Source organism: Mixophyes fleayi, chromosome 5, assembly GCF_038048845.1.
Source record: "Mixophyes fleayi isolate aMixFle1 chromosome 5, aMixFle1.hap1, whole genome shotgun sequence".
Classification (NCBI taxonomy): domain Eukaryota; kingdom Metazoa; phylum Chordata; class Amphibia; order Anura; family Limnodynastidae; genus Mixophyes; species Mixophyes fleayi.
Window position 1 is genome coordinate 189,931,046 of NC_134406.1, and position 22,147 is coordinate 189,953,192.

General features: G+C 37.0%; 1 protein-coding gene across 2 annotated transcripts in view; it reads right to left on the reverse strand.

Annotated features, from left to right (window-relative positions):
- LOC142158866 (putative phospholipid-transporting ATPase IIB) overlaps positions 1–22,147 on the reverse strand; it is a 272,638-nt gene that overhangs the window by 156,881 nt on the left and 93,610 nt on the right. For both annotated transcript variants that reach the window (XM_075213200.1, XM_075213199.1), the window contains exon 8: positions 17,695–17,789. In XM_075213200.1, the coding sequence (XP_075069301.1) occupies positions 17,695–17,789 (95 nt within the window). The remainder of the gene's footprint in view (positions 1–17,694; positions 17,790–22,147) is intronic.

Genomic DNA, 22,147 nt, shown 5'->3' on the forward strand with positions numbered 1-22,147 from the left:
ACGTACAAATCTCCAGGTTTGTTGCCTATTTTAACTACAAAAGTGTAACTGCAAGTTGCCCTTTTCTTTTCAATTCTTGTGTGAGCAAGATGCATTAACAATATTAAAATACTTGACATCAAACAAGGACAACTCTTAATAGATTTTTCCAGGCCTACATTTTTATTTTATTACTTGAAAGGAAAATATAGCTTATAGCTCTACTGAAAAAAATACATATCAAAGATTCCAGATATTAACAGATCTCAAGATATTTTAATCAGCATTTGAGGATGAGGAAATAAAAATCTTATGCCTTTCTGAACAAGTTCTCCTTCTTCAATTTAAAAATGTTATGGACACAAAGCTGAGTAACTTGAGCTATGTTTGCAGTACAAAAAAGTTACCAGGACACTTTCATTTAACAAAAGCACCTACTAATTCAAATATTAAACCTAAAATATAAGTTGAAAAGAATTATGTAGTATTCACAAACAATAAGCAAAAGTCCTTGCATTATGACATAATTTAAACTAAAAAAAAGCTTTGTAACAGGACATTATTTTATTTACTATTAGGCATGTATATTTCAAAGCACTTTACAGAAAATATTTAATCAATCACATCAGTCCTTGCACAGTGGAGCTTAGAATCTGTGGCACTATTTGAAAATTGCTGTCCACAAGCGTCATCCAAACAACCTGAAGCAATCAGGAAGAAAGAATGGGCAAATATCACTTCCAAACCATGTGCAAACCTGATAGCAACTTACCCCCATTCAATTAGCTGCGAGGTTCCGTAGTAGTCTAGCGCATTATCTTTACATGCATAAAAACCTCAATTACGGGAATGATAACATCGCTCATTTTTGCTTGCACCCTTATCAGGTCCAAGCAAAAAAATCAATGAATATCAACCCCAGAATAGGATCTAATATTGAAAACTGCATCCAGCATTCACAACAAGGAATGTGCTACTGTGCAATTGGTAAATAAAAAAGGATGAAGGGGTGAGATGCAGAGGAAGAGTTATTTGTAAGGGAAATACAAATTACAGGGACTCATCATAAAAATTAAAATAGGAAAAACTGGTAAATATGTATACTTCATACACATTTCTTTACGTTCATAGAGTAACTTGCTGTTTAACACTCACTATTAAAATTCATGTTTCAGATCAAAGAAGTTCTCCAATATTGCAGTATAAAGATAAACTGACATGGCAGCTTAGTTTTGTAATATTAGTATGGTCTGCATAGTCCTGACTCTCAGCTATAGTGGCTTTCAGAGTGACATATGCAAAACTGGTCTCAGGGAGATGGATTTTATTCATCTGCATTAGTCACAAAATGACTAGGAGACGACATGATAATGGGTATGTTTTTCTTTAGACGTCAGTATAATAATACAGAAATGACTGGGAGGTTATCAATAAGACAGGGAAACCTCCTCCATTAGGTCAAGGGCAACATTTGTTCACCCAACTTAAAGATCATTAAAATACATCCTTAATCATAACATGTGGTTCATTACAGATAAAATGGCTTCTGGTTCAATAAAACTAATTAAATGTAAATGGTATTGTTTACTGCTGTATGGATCTTTAGATATAAATCAGCGAGTCACCATTTATTGAAAATTACACTGATCTCACTGCTGCTAATAAATTTACTTGATCACATAAGATGGAAATTAATGTTTCACAACATGAAGGCTGACAGAGGGGAAAAAAACTGAACCACTTATGAGTATGAAACTGCAGGAAACCTAACCTGCAGGTTACAGGTATTGCAATACAGCTATGATTAAAAGATGTGTTGAAAATTTAATTGTCTGATCATTCTAAGTGGTTTGGGAAGACAACAAAATCTGCACTGATCATCTTTGATGGTGTCATCTGTTCTTTACGAAAAGCTCAGAAGCAGGTTTATTTGTTCTGGGTGTCACCGAGGATAAAGTTACAGAGCTGTACCGGTGACGCGACCAACAGTTTATGACAATACAAAATGCTCACAATCTATTATATTAGGTAGACAATGAAATCAAAATGACTGACAATTACGGGCAGCAAGTGATGGACGCTGTAGCTCTACTTAATCAGACACCGCTTTTAATGTTCAAATTCCAGACTTGCTGGCCTTACATACCTATATATCCATACATGCCAAATTAGAAAATATAGCTTTAAAATATTTATATTATTACTGTGATTCGCAACTTCTGTTTGTATCTATATGTACTGCCCTTTTCCCCTCCCTTATTACCCTCTCCTTCCCACCCATTCCCCTACACTTTACTGTTTATTTTCTGCACCCTGTAATTAAAAACTTTAATAAAAACTATTCTTGAAAAAAATACACAAAAAAATATATATTATCTCCATTTTATTTGTTTAAAGTTTAGCACTTATTCATACATATAAACAAAATAAATACATACGGCTGAGTTACAAAATGAGACTCTAATTATACCATTATAACTTTTATTTTCAAGAGTTTATATATAATGTAAATAAATATATTTTCAAATCCTCTTCTCTTCTTTTTCCAAAACTGTAAAGTGGAAAAAAAAAACAAAAAAAAAACTCTGTACTTATGAACATATACTAGCAAAACAATGTACTTTTATTTTCATATTTTATTTTTAACTTTTATGTGCAAACTAAGACATATAGAACTGAATGCCCCAAAAATATTTAGAAACAGCAAACCATTCAGTTCATACATGGTTATAGTGAACATAGGCCAGCAGGTGGCATTCAAGAATTATAAGAAGACAAAATTCCTTTGCTTTGCTTGAACGTTCTTGTGTCATCCTTTTAACCCAGCATGTACCTAAAGTGTATAATAAAAAATACTTAATATTTTCATTGTTAATGAAAATATATAAAAAAAAACTTTATTTTAATCAAATTTACAAGTAAAGAACATTAAATGTGTTTTCATTTTTAATAACAAAATATATAATGTAATTAATACTATGCACAGAAAAAAATTATACTTTTTTTCAGACTGGTAAAATATTGCCAATTAATTTATGAACTGAAGATAATAAAACTTGAAAGTAGAGCGGAGTGCTATCAATGTCCTGTCAAAGTCATACAAAGCAAAAAAGCAGATGGTGAACGACACAGCAAGGTGTCTGACCAATTCAGGGGATAAAGGACAATTAAACTATATATGCAATTAGATACAAGTGTTTAGGTAGTTAAAAAATACAAGTAGTCTATGTCATTTCCACAGCAGGTGTTATGAAGGAAGGAAACACCTTTGTGCTAAAGAATTTCAGCAAAATAGCTGCTTTAGAAGCTCTTAGAAAAACATGTAATTGACTGCATCAAGAAACAGAAATTCTTTCAATGCACAGGAGTTAGGTCAAGGAGACTCCCTACAGCTCCTGAATTGTGTATCAATGCCACCTTCCCAATGGATCACATTTCTCTAATAGCAAAGAATTGGGAAAACTGTGAAACAAAGTATTGACAGGAAAGCATGGATAATCATGATTTCCCTTAGTCTGGATAAAGATGATGAGGGGGAGTAACAAGTCTCTCCTTTTGTACTTTTATTTTTATTAATACAAACAATTTGAAGTGGCATACTCCCAAAACCAAATATCATGAACCTTCACAATACTATAAAATGAACGGCTCATATTTCCATTTCCCTAGTCTATCTAAAAATCTAACTATAAAAAAAAAAAAAATGCACAGAAACACATAAAATACCTCTATTGCACTCTAATAACGAATCGGTGGCAAAGGATCATGTTTATTATATTTGTACGACTAATGTATCACTTGTTACAAATGATGCACATCAACAAAGATGTCCACCTCCAAATACAAATTGTGCATTATTTTTAACACAAGATTCATGGAGAAACTTAGCCTAAAATAAGTACAATAAAATGTCTGCCCCCCCAAGACCTTAGCTATAGCCTAATTATATTGTGGCATGGTTTAAGCAGTTAAGGTTTGGCAAGAGTAATTGGTTAGTAGGAAAGAATAACACATAAACAATATAGGAAAGTAATGAACACTTCTAGCTCTTTCACTCCCAGATACACTATATGGACAAAAGTATTTGGACGCTTGATCATTACACCAACAGGGACTGTAATGACATAGTATTCAAATACATATACTTTAATATAGAGTTGGTCCTACTTTTGCAGCAATAACAGCTTCCATTCTTCTTGGAAGGCTTTCCATAAGATGTTGGAGCTTTTCTGTAGGAATTTGTGCCCATTCACTCTGTAGAGCATTTATGAGGTCAGGCACTGATGCTGGATGAGAAGGCCTAGCTCGCAATCTCCATTCCAATTCATCCAAAAGGTGTTCAATGGGGTTGAGGTCAGGGCCCTGTACGGGTCAGTCAAGTTCTTTCACACCAAATTCATTGAACCATGTCTTTGTAGTCCTTGCTTTGTGCATTGGGGTACAGTCATGTTGGAATAGAAAAGGGCCTTCCCCAAACTGTTGCCACAAAGTTGGAAGCATAGCATTGTCCTAAATGAGTTGATATGCTAAAGCATTGAGATTGCCCTTCACTGGAAATAAAGGGCCTAGCCCAAACCCTGAAAAACAGCCCCATACCATTATCCCTCCTCCGCCAAACTTCACAGTTGGCATAATACAGTCAGGCAGGTAACGTTCTCCAGGCAACTGCTCGGCCTTGGAAGCCCATTCCATTAAGTTCCCGCCACACAGTTTTAATATTTACATTAATGCCAGTAGAAGTTTGGAACGCTTCAGCTATGGAATCAGCAGAGCGTTGGCGACCTTTACGCACCACGGGCCTTAGCAGTTATTGACCCCGCTCTGTGATTTTACGAGACCTTCCGCTTTGTGGCTGAATTGCTGTTGTTCCTAAATGCTTTCACTTTCTAATAATATCACTTACAGCTGACCATGGAATATCCAGCAGGGTTGAAATTTCACAAACTGTCTTATTGCAAAGGTGGCATCCTATCACAGTACTGCGCTTGAAGTCACTGTGCTCTTCAGAACAACCCATTTTGTATCACAAATGTTTGAATGCTTATTTTTCACATCAGGTCACAACACAATTTATAACATTGTTGTGCTCCATTGGTTTACACAAGAATAGATTTTTCCCATGTTTTCCAAATGAATTTTTTATTTTTTTTATTTAGACAGCTAGAGACTTTTTTTTTTATAGTATCATAGCTGAGTAAATATCTATTTACTATATTTTCATTTACAAGAAAAATCAGGCACCAGGAGAGAGTGTTCTCACAGATCTCATTTATGTACGGACAGTGATCAGGAATCTGCAATATCACCAAAATGCTTTAAGTATGTGAGTTGGGGTTCTCCCGATACACTGACACTCCCAATCATGGTTGCAGGCTGAGTAAAAAGGAGGGTGGAGTAAACTGCAGGGAGGTAAAATCTACCACTTTTGTCCTCTGTAAAACAGAGCAGAGAATGCTAAAAAGTAATAAATATAAATGTAATAAATAATTTTAAGTGGAAACCCCTTTTGAAGACATGTATATTGTGCAAAGGGAAAAGACATTCATACAACATCAGCATTAAATAATATATGTGTCTTTATGCTAATTAATAATATAAAACCTTACTTGTGAATGTCATTTTAAATGTATTGCTCTCTCTCATAATAAATATATATTTATTGTGGAAAAGGTATGCACAATAGGCCCTATCCAGCAGGGAAAGGCACAGCGAGGGTTAATGATGCTGCTGGTACCTGGAGAAGAGAGCAGACATACAGGTGCATGACATGGGTGTGACTGCTATGTGAGTACAAAAGGATTGTGGGAACTGGTGGGCGGGGCTTCCGATGCCGACAAGCAGCCGGATAATAGTCAGGGACTGTGGGCTGAGAAAAAAATTATGTATATATATATATATATATATATATATATATATATATATATATATACATATATATATACACATATACATACATACATATATATATATATATACATACACACACATACACGCATGTATATATATGTGTGTGTATACACATATATATATATATACACACACATATATATACATATAGACACATACCTAAATATATACACACACACACATATCTATATATATATACATACACACACATCATTATACATTGACCAAACACAACAGTAAAACCACTAACAAATTAAGTTATCTCATTACAATGGCACCTGTCAAGGGGTGGGATATATTGGGCAGCAAGTGAACAGTGAGTTATTGAAGTTGATGTGTTGTAAGTAGGAAAAATTGGCAAGTGTAAAGATCATCTTAGCAATTTTGACAATGGAGAAATTGGCTTGAAGCAGTAAACTACTTGGTGCAGTTATAGCAAAGTTGTCAAGATCTTCTTGGGTAACCACAAAATAGGCCATTATGAAGAGGTGGTGCAAAACATGCTCACAAACTTTACAAATGTGGGTACTAATGTGAGCATACAGTTACACTTTTTCCATAGCCACTTGTACAGATTTTAATGTACTTTTCGTGATTTTAGTGAGGAACAAGTGAGAGATTTCATCAAGATATAAAAGTGATGGAGGAAAAGTATCAAGGCAGATGGAACAGACAAATGATGGCTGACTATTGCTGGAGCCTCCGTGATTGTTCTGATAACCTACATAAAAGAAAAGGGTGCGAACAGCATTTTACTATGCATTAATTGCAATTAACCAAAGCTTCCTATGTTTATCTGTTATTATACCAAAAAAGAATGCCATAATGTATTGTGTGTTTACTTTTGCATGACTTGAGACAATTTCAATGTAAGTTGTAATAGGCTCTGCCTGACCATTACATTTTTTTGCACTATCATGTTTTTCAATGGGTTACCAATTATCTAAAAACAAATAGAGCCAATCTAGCTAAACTGATCAGCACCACAAAGTTACTCTAAAATCACATTATTATGATTGGCAATAAAATGTGTACTGCAATGGAAATTGAATGCATAAGTTGTCCTAAATTTAATGGCTGGTTGATGACTTCACACATTTGCCAAATGGGTTATTCAGGGACATGATTTTACATCCTGCGGAACAAAATTTAAACCAACCTAGTTACTGATTGTCTAAGATGTGTCTGCACAATGTACTATGTCTGTTCAATTTGGCCTGTATTATTACTATACCACCCTCTCCATCACTAAGCAAACTTCATATCCATCAATCGACTATCCCCCCATTGCTTCTTCGTCACTGGAAACTAAAGGTCTAGATGGTGGAGTAATAAGGGAATTCAAGGTCAACTGAGGATGACTAAGTCCGCTATTGATATGGAGAGGATCTGTGAGAAAGCCAACAGCTTGTTAGTCCGGATGCTGTCGGAGAGCAAGTAGGGTGAGAGCAATACTGTATGGTGAAGAATCAGAGGGGCTCCTTTTCGAGGCTTAGATCACAGTTGTCCCAAGAAGGCAGTGGTTCCCAGAGGAGTGGGCTACCAGAGGTACCAGAGACACAGGGGAAACAGGTGAGACAATGAACTGGAAGTGAGCAGACTCGAGTAGGAGGCTATCGCTAGAGAGGCAAGTCTGAAAAAGCAGAGCCACAGGGTCTCGTGAGTCCCTGAAAATTGGGCTGGTGCAGAACCAGGAGAGGTGAAGCCTGAGCGGAGACAGCAGCAAAGATGATCATAAGACTGCCATATGAACCAGTGGAGGAGGAGCATTGCTGGGGCTGCACTAGTCTCAGGTAGGCCAGGCAGGAGATGCGGCCCAACAATCATCAGCCACAGCGACGGTCATCTGCAGCACCCAATGGACAGGAGCATGCTGGGCAACAACGTGATGGTTGACCTCTACATGACAGGAGCTAGCAAGCCAATTAGGGCAGCATTAAGTGCTGAGCTGGAAGTAGGCTTCTGCATTGCCAGAGTTGGAGGGTTGGTGTGGTGATCATCTCACTAATGCAAAATGTATTCACCAGCAGAACTGTTCCTTGGGCACATCCAAATTGGATTACATTTAACTGAATTTTCTAGGGCTAATCTCAGAATATAGAGGTATGATTTTAAATCATATTAATATTTACACAATTGATCAAAATCATGTTAACAATATTAATCAATGAATCAATGTATCATGTAAATTAAGATAGAAAATCGCCAAATGCTTAAGACATGCACAGGTGAAATTAGATTGGTATGGCAATACAAGCAAGGATAAAAATATTAATAAGTTGCATTAATGTTCCGAATCAATATTCACACAAAATCAATTTCTTGCCAAAACCACATATTCGTTAAATCAATATAGGATTTAAAAATTTCAACCCGGGAGGCTAAGACTTGTCTAATAACTGGTTTGAATACCATTGTCTGATATTCCATAACAGAATTCATCCAATTAATTCTCTGAATTTTGATCACAATTTTAATACATTTAGAAGTCATTGGACACAAAATTCCATCAAAGCAACCCCATTTATTGATTTTGGGATCTCAATAACATGAATAGAGTTATCAGATCAATTAATGTTTTCATCAAGTTTTCAGTCAAAGTCTTGAAATACAAATACAATATATCTAAGCACAAATGGCCTTATTTGTGCAAAACAGCAGAGTGCATCAAGATTTGCAGAGGAGTGCAAAAGTGAGACTGTTGTATAGCAAAATAACTGAAATTAAATCAAGTGGTAGATAGGATACGTTGGGGTTCCTGGCTACATGGGAGGATACACATCCATTTCCACTCTGCAAAATGACATGACTTTTGAACAAGCACTTACATGGCATAGAACGTAAATACTAATATTTAACAAGAAGCATTTTGCATCTTCCAGTTGCCCTTCTGCGCAGAAGTATATTTGTAGGCACACAACTGCAAAAAGAGCTTTAAACACACAAAAGTACTACATAATAAAGGCAGTCTTGAAGTCCCATCATTAATTTAAGCGAAGTATGAGGCAAAATGAAAAATAACTGCATTGAGCAATCTATTTATTTATTTATTATTGTTAATTTATATAATACCACCATATTAGGCAGCACTGTATAAAGAATAAACACTAACATCAGCCCCCGCCCCACTGGATTTACAGTCTAAAATTGCTTACTATGCAAGCAAGCAAACACACACAAACACGCCCCCCAATTTTGCCAGAAGGCAATTAATCTGTATGTTTTTGTAGTATGGAAGGAAACCATAGCACCTGGAGGTAACCAACGCAAACATGGAAAGAACATACATATAGGGCCCGGTCTGAGTTTTGTTTTTTTGTTTTGTTTTTTTACTTCTCAGTTTGGTAGAGACATAGGATTCCCATGGTTCTGCCATTTGGGAAGTTAATCTTAAAAAGAAAAAAAAAAAAGAAAAAATGTCATTTAGCAAAGATGCAATTTTCTGGCTGTTTTTTCAATCCTCTATCTTTCCTAGCTTTACATAATTTCAATGATCAAAATGTACTGTCTAGTTATTTTGCCAATGTGCACAAAACAAGATGATTTAAAAAATAATAATTCATCATTATACTTATTACTTAAAGAGAATACACTTGACTGCCTTGTGAAAATACACATATGATGTGATGCTGCAGTTGGGCTTAAGCACCCAGGGGCTACTAATCACATTTACATCAGTAAGAAATGAGATGGGCATTGTCGTCTACCAGTCCAGGAAGAGAAACTGCATCTTTCAAAAGACAACTATGAAAAGGGGGTGGAGCGTAACAGGTCTGTGTGTTTGGAGACTGGGAAACCCCAGAGCAGAGGGTGCGAGAGATGGAAGAGCATCCTGAGAGAGACTGAGCTGTGTGACAAGTCCAGAGAAGGAGACCCTAAGCAGAAGGGCACTGGATCGGTGGTCTGAGTAGAGAGAACTGACAGTCTTGCGGAATATCAAAGCAGAGGGGAGTGGTGAAAAGAACCTGCTGGGAAGTCACAGCTTAAAGCGGAAGGAAAAGGTTTGCCTCTGAGGAAGGATATTTTGCAATTCAACCATTTTGAAGGGAGTCAAGTCCAGATCCTGGGACCCACACATGTGCAGATAAGCAACTGTGGTTAATTTACCTATGTGGGCTATTCAAGTGGGGTTTGTACTAAATCTGGTGACAAGGGCTGAAGAGTCAGGGATAGATGGGTGAGCAGGTAAATGGGCACCAAATGTTTGCTTAATCAGCATTTGAGCTTATACCACACGGTGATCCCTTTGGTGTTAATATAAAGGTGTGGAACTACAAGTCCCAGGATACAATTTGGCAGGGTTACAAGATGAGGATTTTATAGTTGTTACTAAAGGAAGGTTGGCATACTGTGACTGTTGTACCTTACTGCATGTGATTGAAAGACCCATAAAAGCTGCAAACTGGAAATATGGTTCTTCTATGTAATGCTGGCATCCATACAGAAGGGCCCAGCATGCAGTGCACTGCTCCATCTGTGTGGTGAGTTTCAGTGCTGCCGGGTGTGTGTTTGGAAGTATATAATAGAGATATAACTAATTATATATACATACACCCCTTGAGATAATTCCCGGTATCTGGAGACAGTAAGGTTAGCATCTAATATATTTATCAAGTGTATAAGGTTGTGACAATTAATATTTATGTCTTATGTTGTTGATATTATTGATTTATTGAGAGTTATTGTGTTAACCTGTTGTTCAAACAATGAGCTAGGAGCTGGTGTTCTACTTTCATCCACGCAGCCTTGTTATTGTATTATTCACTAATATTTCAAACTATGCCAAAGTATATTTTTCTACAAAATCACAAAAACTGCATTTAGTGGTTCCAGTTCCATAAATGTGCATGCTTGGCTTCCATAGCACACAGTGTGTTACAGTGTGTTAGTATTGAGCAAGGGATTTCTTGGATCTCTACTGGAGTATTGCAAAAACACTCCCCAGAAGAGAAAATCACGATTCGGGTGGAAGCATTGAAAACCAAGTACATAGGTGAGAAGTACCTACATCATTCTATAATTATATATATATATATATATATATATATATATATATATATATATATATATATATATATATATATATATAAAATATAAAAGCCTAGTGGCGTGTGCTAGTCTGTCTGTGTGTGTGGGTAAAAAAAAAACAAGCTGCAGCGCCACCTGCTGGGCGGAGTTATACACTGACCTACTAAATTCTTAGTGTGTGTGTGTGGAAAAAAAACTCAGAAAGGGCTGAAATTTGGTATACTAAGATGTTTTTAATTTGTTAATTTAATTTGTTAATTGTTAAAAGTGTTTATAAAGATTTTAAAAATATATATATATATTTATATATATATTTCTTGAAGGAGAAGTGACAGTTGGGAGTGGTTGGTGGTTGCCGGGGGTGACAGTTGGGAGTGGTTGGTGGTTGCCGGGGGTGACAGAGCGAGAGGAGTGTGATACTCAGGACCGTTGAGAGAGATCCCTGTGTCTGGATAGACATCTGGATAGATGTGGCGATAAAGATGAAGGATGAGGTGATGGAGAAAAATGATGAGGTGGTGACATGTGGACAAAACCATGTTAAAAAAGGGCGCTTGCGTCGGGAAGTAACGCTCTTCCCCTGAGGAGGCCTGGGCTATGGCCCAAATGCATGACAAGAACCTTTTTAACACCTTAAGTAGCTTGATTTGACTAGAATGCATGAGTATCATGCACGGGTTAACTTGTATGTATGTATATATATATATATATATATATATATATATATATATATATATACACACATACATACATACATACATACACACACACACACCATCACAACTCATACTACATATAAATAGGCCTAATTTGTTTCGATCCAATCTCAACAGCATCTACGCTAAGGGAGTCTTTATTGCCTCTGAGAAAAAGGGTTAAGTCATAAAAAAAACAAACTGAACATTAATTTTACATTAGAGATATATCCCTATATATAATGCATAAAATTACAATAACAAAAAAGACAAGGATTTAGCTATATACTGTACATAACAATGCATGGGCATCCTGTGAAACCTGTAAAGTATAGGCAAAAGTAAATAAAATTTGGTTTAGCTGATTTCATGAGGGGGAATGTAATAGAATGAATGAGGAACAAACTAAAGTCAATGAACGCAGTGGTGCATAGTTAAGCAATCCAAAGCACACATATAACCAAAACAAGACGAGTTAGTCAGATAAAACTGCAGCACAGAATCCAGGGTTTGAGGTCACACCACAGTCGGGCCCTCTAACCAACAACATGGCTGCACATTACATTAAATCTCATTAAGAAGTTAAAATAAAACATTATACAAATCAGCAGGCATTTTAAACAAGTGTTACAAGCTATAACAAAGCAATTTCACACTATAGCTAGCAGGAAGGAGCTGGGGGCCACAGGTGAAATCTTAAGACTGCTGCCGATCAGGGCTCCATCAGGTTCCTGACATTATTTCCCCTTCCCGAGGGACATTCACCAAGCACACTTTTTTCTTTTTCTTTTTCATTTTTTGCAATAAATTTTAATTGAAAATAGATATTTAAAATATACAAATTTGTAAATAAAGGGCAATCAAACAAATTGTCATACAATATGGACGTTAAGTAGAAATAATTCTCACACAATCCGGCGAAGAACAAGCTGCGGAATCAGTGGCGCTATATAAATAAATGGTGATGATGATGATGAAGTTCTAAATTCCAACCTTAAATCAGCCGATTTTACAAAGTGTAACATACATGAGATTAAATGCCCTCGTTAGCTAACCATGGAAAATTTAAAAAGAATAAACCAAACAAAATTAAACATATGAAGGAAGTTTACAAAAGACTGGGAAAAATATATGGGTAACTTGGTTCAAGGGAAACACTGGAACAATATCTTTCAGATTACCCAAGCTAGCTCATTTAGCATTTTGGTGTTTGAGACACAGTATAAGGTCCTCTCCAGATGGTATCGTTGTTCTAATGTGCTCGCTAAAATGTACCATGGGACCTCTAACACTTGTTGCAGATGTAATCTGGCTATTGGGACACCATTACACATTTGGTTGGAATGTGCATCTTTAAGGCTATTTTGGGATGGAGTCTTTGCTACTTCAAAAGAAATTCTGAAATCTGAAGTACTAGAAGACCCAGGTTTTTGGTCATTGAATCAGACAAAGCTTCCAATTTCTTTGTATAAAAAATCCCTATTAAAACATCAAGTGTCGCAAAGGCAGTGATTCTTGTACATTGGAGACCCTCCTCTCCTCAAACTCTAAAAGAATGGCTCACCCGCAGTGAGTTTTATAGGTATATGGACAATCTGATTCTCTGCTCTTTTGATTGGTTTAGTGACTATTGTGACACATGGTTCTACTGGCTGAAATTCCAGGACGGCAAAAAATATTCAGCATACTTTTTTCATGGTTTGATAGGGAAACAATGATGGAAATTCCTGAAACACCCTTTGTACCAGATACTGTGGGGGGCTATTCAATTAGGTTTCTGGTCCGCGGTAACACATCGGAACGGGCCGCAAAGGCAATCCACGGTACAGCAATAACGTGGATTTTCATGCACACCCCATAGGGTTACAAAGGAAAATCTGCGTTATTGCGGTACCGTATTACCATCAATACTGTGCAATTTTCATGGTAATGCGCGTTACCGTGGACCAGAAACCTAATTGAATACCACCTGTATGTTTTCCATCAACACTTACTAAAACAAGTGAGCAGACAAAAGGGCTTCAATACAGTAGAGTGAAAAAAAGGTGCATTTTTATTAATCTCATAATACTGAGGACCTTAACTTCCAGATAATTTAATCAGAGAAATTTTTATGGTGCGTATCAGCCGTCTTTATCAAAGGAACCCAAGCCTCTTGGAGTGTTAAATAAATCAGCTCTTGGTTCCTTAAGTTAAGCTGTTGTTCAATGACAGCTAGAATAGACATGGCAATTGGGAGCCCAGGAACAAAAGCTGGATGATATACATCATTTTTGAAAAATGGGCTTTGGTAGAAGCATTATTATAAGCAAAATCTCCTGTAGATAACTAATAATGCATAAAAGCTTGTTTGTGCATGAACACAAGTTTAAGTTTATTTTCACTGTTGAGCATAAGGAACTGTGAGGTAAATTGAACTCCTTGATCAGAAACCATTTAACCTACTATGCCATGGTGACATAACATTTCTTGGATCACAAAATCAGCTGTTTATTCAGCAGTGGTAAGACCACTTGTGGGAGTGAAATTAGCCATTTTAGAAACATTATCTACAACCACTAAAATAATACTTTTTCCTCTGGTATTGGGAAATTCAAAATTAAAATCCCTGGAAAAGAGACCCTCAAAGGTCCTGAAGGTCCAGGGAAGAGATTAAGCAGACCCATCAGAGAAGTAAGTACAGACTTGTTCATTGCACAAGCGTCATAGAGATTTCCAAAGTTGAGGAGATACTGATGGTAGTTCGCCACCAAGAAGAATAGGACAGTAGTTCCTGAGTTTTAAGGACCCCAGGGTGGCTTGCAGGCAAAGAATCATGAAGTACAGTGCCTCCACTCTTACCAATTCTGGAATTAAATGTCGATAAGTGTAGGTTCAATAACCATTATGCATGGTTAGGTGGATGTTTTTATTAGGAAGACTTAAGAAATCAGGCTAATTCACTCCTAAAATGTTGTTTCCTGAAAGAATGGTAGCAACAGGCTCAATATCTCAAGAAGGGTCAAAAGATCTATGCGACAGAATGTCTACTTTTCCATTCCTGGAACCTGGTTCATAAGAAATTAGAATATTAAGGGTCTCATTCATTAAGGCATGCGAAACTAAAGTATTGTGTGTTTTTTTTTATAAAAACACACGTAAAATCGGGCATACACACGTCCATATTCAAACAGGAGCGCATGTAAAGATAAGTCTCCTGATGAATATGTGTCTAGGTGCGCTCTGCTGTAACAGACAATACACTACAGGATACGTTCCATACAAATGTGGTATATAAAGTCCCAAAAGAATGCACAGGAAAAATAAAAGACTATTAATGTATCTGTTAATAATAGTCATTAATGAAAAAGCATTAAAAAAAGGTTTCAGTTGTCGTTGCAAGCACACAAAATACATTCATTAGAGTGTCTACAGTACATAAAATGCATTTTTACAGTTGCTCCTGACTGCAAAAACATGTTACAGCATGCATACGCAACCGTCATCGCTAATAATCATCACTTACATCTAATCTGTAGCTGGGGCAAGTGATACGACAGAAAATCATGTACCTTTGGGATCCCCAAACTTGAATCGGACGCTGTTGCCTGTGGTCAATCTTGGCATGCCTTTACCGTACACTGACTGTGTGCATACGCTCAATCCCTTCCCTGTTCAGCCCCTGAAATCACAGGCTGCAACATAGGTCCTTTGCGCTCAAAGATTAATTAGATGTTGGTGCGTTCACTGGCATTTGGTCCGGTTCTTGCCATGCTCGGAGCAGTTTTAATCAGGCCCTAAATAGTGTAAAAAAATTAGTCCATCTTGCTTGTCTAGCTGACAATCTCTTGGCTGATCTAATGATCGCCAAGTTTCACTATATGCAAGAACTGGTTCTGAATGAAGCACTCCTTCAAGAAGAATGGGACCGCCAAATACTTAAGCACGTAAAAATAGTCTGTTCTCCCTTGCAATACTAACTACCGAGTTCAAAACTGCATCTGGAAGCAACGTGAGCATAAGAACAATTAGTCAGTAGCTTCAAGGATTGGATTTCCACTGCCGAGCAGCACACACAAGTCTCAGAGCACCATGAGCAATGGCAAAAATCATCTGGAGACGTATAAAGCACACCACTTTTTTGACTCTGAAGAAGCAGAAAGTATTTTCTGGAGTGACGAATTACACTTCACTATCTGGCAGTCTGATGGACGAATCTGGGTTTGGCAGATGCAAGGGGCCATTCCCTTCCCGAATGCATACTGCCAACTGTGAAGTTTGGTGGATGGAGGAATAAGGGTCTGGGACTGTTCTTCGTGGTTTGGCCTTAAACCCCTTTATTCCATTGTAGAGAAATCTTAATGCTACAGCATACAATGACAACCTAGAGAATTGTGTGCTTCCAACAGTTTGGGGAAGTTTCCACATCACAAAATGAGGTCCATCGAAAATGGTTTCCTCATTTTAGTGTGGAAGAACTTGACTGACCTGCACAGAACTCTGATCCCAACCCCTTCCAACACCTCTGGGATTAATTGAAACATTGACTGCAAGCCAGGCCTGATCACCCAACCTCACAAATCCCCATAGCCATGTTGCAAAATCTAATGAAAAGCCTTTCAGAAGCATGGAGGCTGTTATAGCTACAAAGGGGGGACCAACTCCATAGTAATGACAATGGATTTGGAATGAGATGTTCCACAAGCACAGAATATCAATTTTCACAACATTTTTTTCAAACCACCACTTCCACTTTAACCACTGTGTGTGTATATATTATATATTTTGCATTACAGTAGTGTCTATTCAAATAAAAAGTTCTTCATCAGAGCGGAGAGGTCGAATTGAGATTTTGAGATAAGATGTATGTTGGTGCAGTTTTACATTTGCAATTATTCTAATTTTAATTATTAATTTCTAAAAGAAAAAGTCCATAAAAGGTTGATTTAATATTGAATTTTTTTAGATAATATATCCTATACTTGTATATCACAGCATTAACAGTATAGACACATCAATAAACTAACATATAATAATGTAATGCAATAATAAACAGACCTGGAAGTTTGATAACTATATACACATAAACTTTAATTTATTAAAATGACTAAACATTATTAGGACTAATTGTAGAAAAAGGAAACACAAGTTTCACAACCAGCAAAGGAAGGGGTTCTTTACAGTAAGGGCACTCAAGATATGGAATTCACTGCCAGGGAAGGTTGTGATGGCAGATTCAATTGATATGTTTAAGAAAGGGTTAGACAAATTTTTAGCAGAAAAGTGTATCCACGGTTATGATCGTTAAATAAAATGAAGGATAGTAGTGGATCCAGTGGAAAAATATGACTGCAATATTGGGTCAGGAGAGATTTTACCAGATTGAAACAGACTGGCGGTTGCTTCATCTGGATTAATTTCTAAAATAAGAGAGGGATCACAGGAGATCCAAAATAGATCTTGATAGACAGGTAACTTTATTCAACCTCATCAACTATGTTACTATGTTACAATAACAGAACACACACTCACAGACAATCTTACTACCCAAATATCCTGAGAAAACACTGAGGAGGAGAAAGGGCTGTAGAGCGTTGGCCATTTTTCTACAAGAAAATGGCCAATGCTCTGCAGCACATGGATGTAATTGTCAGATAACTATCAGTGTGCTGGAGAGGATGCGGACATATTTTGGTATCACACATTTTAGCAGTTCGGAGATTCAAGAGGTTAGTCAACTACAGCTTAACATAGCTTTGTAGAATGAGTAGATCTATGAATGAGAATGATTTTAAAGAATGCCTGATTAAAACACAATGTAAAGATCTGGTTACTTTTTAAATTTGAGCATCCTTTATACACAAAACAACATTGTAGCTGTTCGGTAGAATTCATTAGTTTGTTGCAGTTTTATAGTTTGAATCTCAGGCACCACCAAATACAAAATCAGCTAAGAAACAGATATTAATATTGAAATCCAACATTTTATCAATCACTCACCTAGAACAAATTAACTTCAATGTCTAACTGCACTACAAGAACATGTTTCTATATAAGAAGCATTGAATGTCTAGAAATGGACATGTGAAATACAGCCAATGCTTACTCCTAAAGCTGGTAATCTTTGAGTACAGCTCACACCAATTTTCAACTTCCAGTCTGTTTCACCATCTAGCTGATCAGTCCGAATGAAGCATGAGCCTAAAAAAGAAAAATATATTGTAAATGTGAATACACAAAAAATAGTGCAAATAGGCATTCAAAAACATATGAATACCTCCGGAATACAAGACATTATTACCATGGAGGTGTTATCCATTGCAACGAGATTCACTCATTTGTTTAGTGCAATTAAGAACACAAATGCAATTGTCTAAATGGTTGCTATGGGCTACAGCAACTCTTTATCCAGTTACCTGCACAACATTTATTTTAAATTAAATTTTCACCATTTTGTTTTTTGCTGTGTTGCTATGCTTCTCTGCTTTCAGATGTTATTATTGCAATTCATGACGAGGTTTAGATAATGACTAAAAGCTCTCCATACACACCAACTTAGTAAAGAAGTTTTTTAAAAGAAGCATAAAAATAATACATTATATATATTGAAAATTGTACATTTTTCATATTAACTGGCAAAGGCCAATCATATTTAATTTAACACAATATATTGAAAAAGTCCCATTTAAGTTTCTAATATATCAAATCCTTTAACAGCAAAATTTACATTTTCATTCATGACTGTAATTTAGAAGATTACACTTAATCACCATATACAATATTACTGACCGTAAAACACAAAAAAACAAAGAACACGACTATAGACATTGAATGTCTCTTGATATCTTCTGTAAACAAGATCTGTCATTTCATCCCTTATATCAGTGAACTAGGTTGGCATATTACATTCACCTCATTAAGGTGGTGATGCGTCCTACTGAAAGGATGATTAAGAGTTTCCATTCACTGGTTGTAGTCGTTTTCTTTAATATTTCAACGACATTACTTGTAAAATCTACAATCTTTTCACGTTTTTCATGATTAGAACTATAATCACACTTATGCAGAACTTCAACTATACACGAGTAATGTTTTCTTGCGCAGTTTACCCAAATTAATTTTATATTTGATCTCCAGCCAAGTAGTAATTTCTTTTGGTCTATTTTAATTTTATTTATATTATGTAGGGAAAAATTAGACACAATAGTAAATAATGGTAATTTAACATGGGGTCCCCTCTATGCTATTTTCATGTTGGTAATGATATCACAAAAAAGGATACCCTAAATCTGTGTACTTTATTTGGGTATAGTGTGAGTATGCCTGTGTTATCTAATGTAATAAATATGCATATACAAGGATCCACAAGGATAGTCGTGCGCTCCAGATTCTAATGAGACCCAGATACGAAAACTCCAGATAAGTAGCAAATAATTATAAAAAAAGACAAATTCTCTAGCGTTAAAGTCTCAATTTTGAAAGATTTATGCACTAATGATCCACAGTCAGCCCTTCCAAGTGCCTATATTTCATAAGTTAAAGAAATGCAGGTGATGTGAAGAACACTGTAAAATACATATATACTGTAAAACAAATATCAGAGCGGAAGCAGAAATCAACAGATCACTATGAGAAACACACTGTCAAAATAGATGCCAAGTCTTGGTTTTTAAAGTAATTAATTTAAAACAAAACACCAAATGCTGACCATCAGATCTGCTTAGGTATTTAGTTCTGCCTTTAAAGTTCCTCTTCTAACTGCCTCCACGTATTGAGCAGCTTCTTCATCATCATCAACATTTATTTATATAGCGCCAGCAAATTCCGTAGCGCTTTACAATTGGGAACAAACATTAATAAAACAATACTGGGTAATACATATAGACAGAGAGGTAAGAGAACCTTGTTCGCAAGCTTAAAATCTATGTTCTATATTCTTAAATTTGTGCTTGGATTTTTCTAATGGATAATCTATCCTTTCTTTTTGGCCTGTAAGCCATTTTACTCTAGTCTCAGACCACAACAGCAAATACTGTTGTTCTAGCTTCTGGCATTTCTGTTCCTGAACAAGATTGTTGCTTAATTCGGGCCACACTACTAATCAGAGTGCCACATAAATATGCCTTAACAGCAACCAACTGAATCGGCAATTGTGTCTAATAGGCATTAACAGAGAAAAAAACCCTCCCATTGAGCTACCAAATCTAGGCCATCAAAATGCCTGACCTTTAGGGAGGTTAAAGTCCAAGAATAGTACTAAAGGTGAATGATCGGATATCCCCCTATGTCAATTATACCACCTCTAGTACAGCAGGAAGCAGTTTTTGAGAAACAAGGGCCAGATCAATTCTTCGGGATAGGGTTGATTATTGTTATTAAGGATTAATTAGTAATACTCCTAATAAACACAAAGCGTCCCAAAGGATCTATTTGAAGTAAAAGATTAAAAATGTTTATGAGGCAATATATTTGGGGAGAGGTCCGGCGGAGCCTCAGTGGGCTCGGTCACACGGGCTGCAGTGGGCGAATGGGTCAATACCATACTTGGGGGTCCGACTCCCGAAGAACATGGCCACTCTCTACAATCTTAATATTAGCAAAGTCATAACGGACATGCAAAGGGAGTTAGAGGGTTGGGAACGACTCAATGTATCCTACTTGGGCAGGGTAAACCTCCTGAAGATGATATCGTTTCCACGATTACTATATCCACTGCAAACATTGCCACTCCTTCAAACACAAAAAGACGCTCAAAAAATTAATTATTTTCCCGTAAATTTATTTGGAAAAAGAAGCGCCCCAGGATTAGCCTTACTAAACCTTAACAACCCAAGTCTAATGGAGGCATAAATTTCCCGGACATAGTACAATATAGTCATGCAGCTCATCTGCGATACCTGAAGGATTGGTTAATGGATCAGAGCACCTTTACCAATTTAGCAGTAGAAAAAAAAAATTCTTTCGGAAATTCATTTAAAGGCTTTTCTTCACCTACATGACCAGGAGTTGCCCCCTCATACTCTTGAAAACCCTCTTATTGTCTCGGTTAGGAAAATTTGGCATATACTGAGACATAAACTTCATCTTAATCCCTATAAATCTATACATTTACCGTTTATCAAAAACCCCGCGTTTCAGAACGGCATGGCGGCTCGCCCCTTTACTATGTGGGAGAGGGAGGGGCTGCAGACAGTGGGACAGTTGTTGAACAGGACTGGGAGAAAGCCACTCCACCACGCGGAGGCACTGGAGTTGTTTCCATTTTTGGGTCCATGTGGTCTTTCTTTCATTCAGGCCCAGCATTATGTCCGAAAGGTGATATCGCTCTTCTCATCAGTGGATTGGGATAACCCTCTTGATACTTTATTATTAGCTGTTTCCTCCAAGAGTGGAGCGATCTTGTCCAACTATGCTTTTCTGAGAACTATAATAGATCACACTAAAATAAATTCGGACCTGAGTGGATGGTTGCGCCATTTCCCCCAATTAACAGAACAGGTGTTGTTAAAAGGGCTGACCACTTCGATAAAGTTTTTCCAAGCTTCTATATACGCAGAGATGTTCCTTAACATATTCCACAGGGGTTACCTCTCACCACATCGTCGAAACATTATTGGTCTTTCAGCTGATTCTAGGGGGCTATTCAATTGTTAGCATTAACAGGGAAAAACGAGCGCTCAAAAAATCTTAGCGTTAATACGGTAATTACTCCCTCAATTTCAGCTCGGCTGAAATTCCGCAAGTAAACTACCGTATTAACGCGTTTCTCGCGCAATATTACCGTATAAACGGTAATATTTTTTGAGCGCTTTTTTTTTCCCGTTAACGCTAACAATTGAATACCCCTCCTAGGTGTCCTAAATGTGGTGAAACTCAAGCAGATCTATACCATTGTTTATGGGCATGTCCTATAATCAGGGCCTTCTGGACCCGTGTATGGAGGTTTGCAACTGCAGATTTAGTTAATTATTTGCCACTCATTCCCGAATGGGCAATACTGGGTATTTTGCCTTCTGATACTGGAGCCTCTGTAGGAGGAAGAAGATTGCTTATGGCAATATCTGCAGCGGCTAGGAAATCGATCCTCCATATGTGGATCCAGAACGCCCCTCCAACACTCGATTTATTTAAAGAAAAGATGTACTTTCTACTGAGAATGGACTGGCTGGAGGCTTCTCTCCAGAAGAGTACCCTAACTCGCAAATTTTTTGAGACTTGGGAAAGCTACATTAATATCCTACCCTCCCAACTACGAAACCAACTTTATGAATGCTTTCACCAGACATTGTGGTATGAAACAAGGGTGCTTCTCCGAGACCCTCCAATTTTTGTATGAGATGATGGGGCGGGCCTGTCCTCTCCCTCTGGTCCCTCCGCACCCTGATGATAGGTTGGGGGAGGGGTAACTGTAATGTTGCAAACACTCCTCTCATTGAGGGAGGGTGATATATTTGTTCTCATCACAAATGTTATCATATTGTAGTATTGTCCTGCTCCATGTTACAGTCCTATAATATATTAATATCAGTTATATATATCCTGGAATATATGTAGCGAGG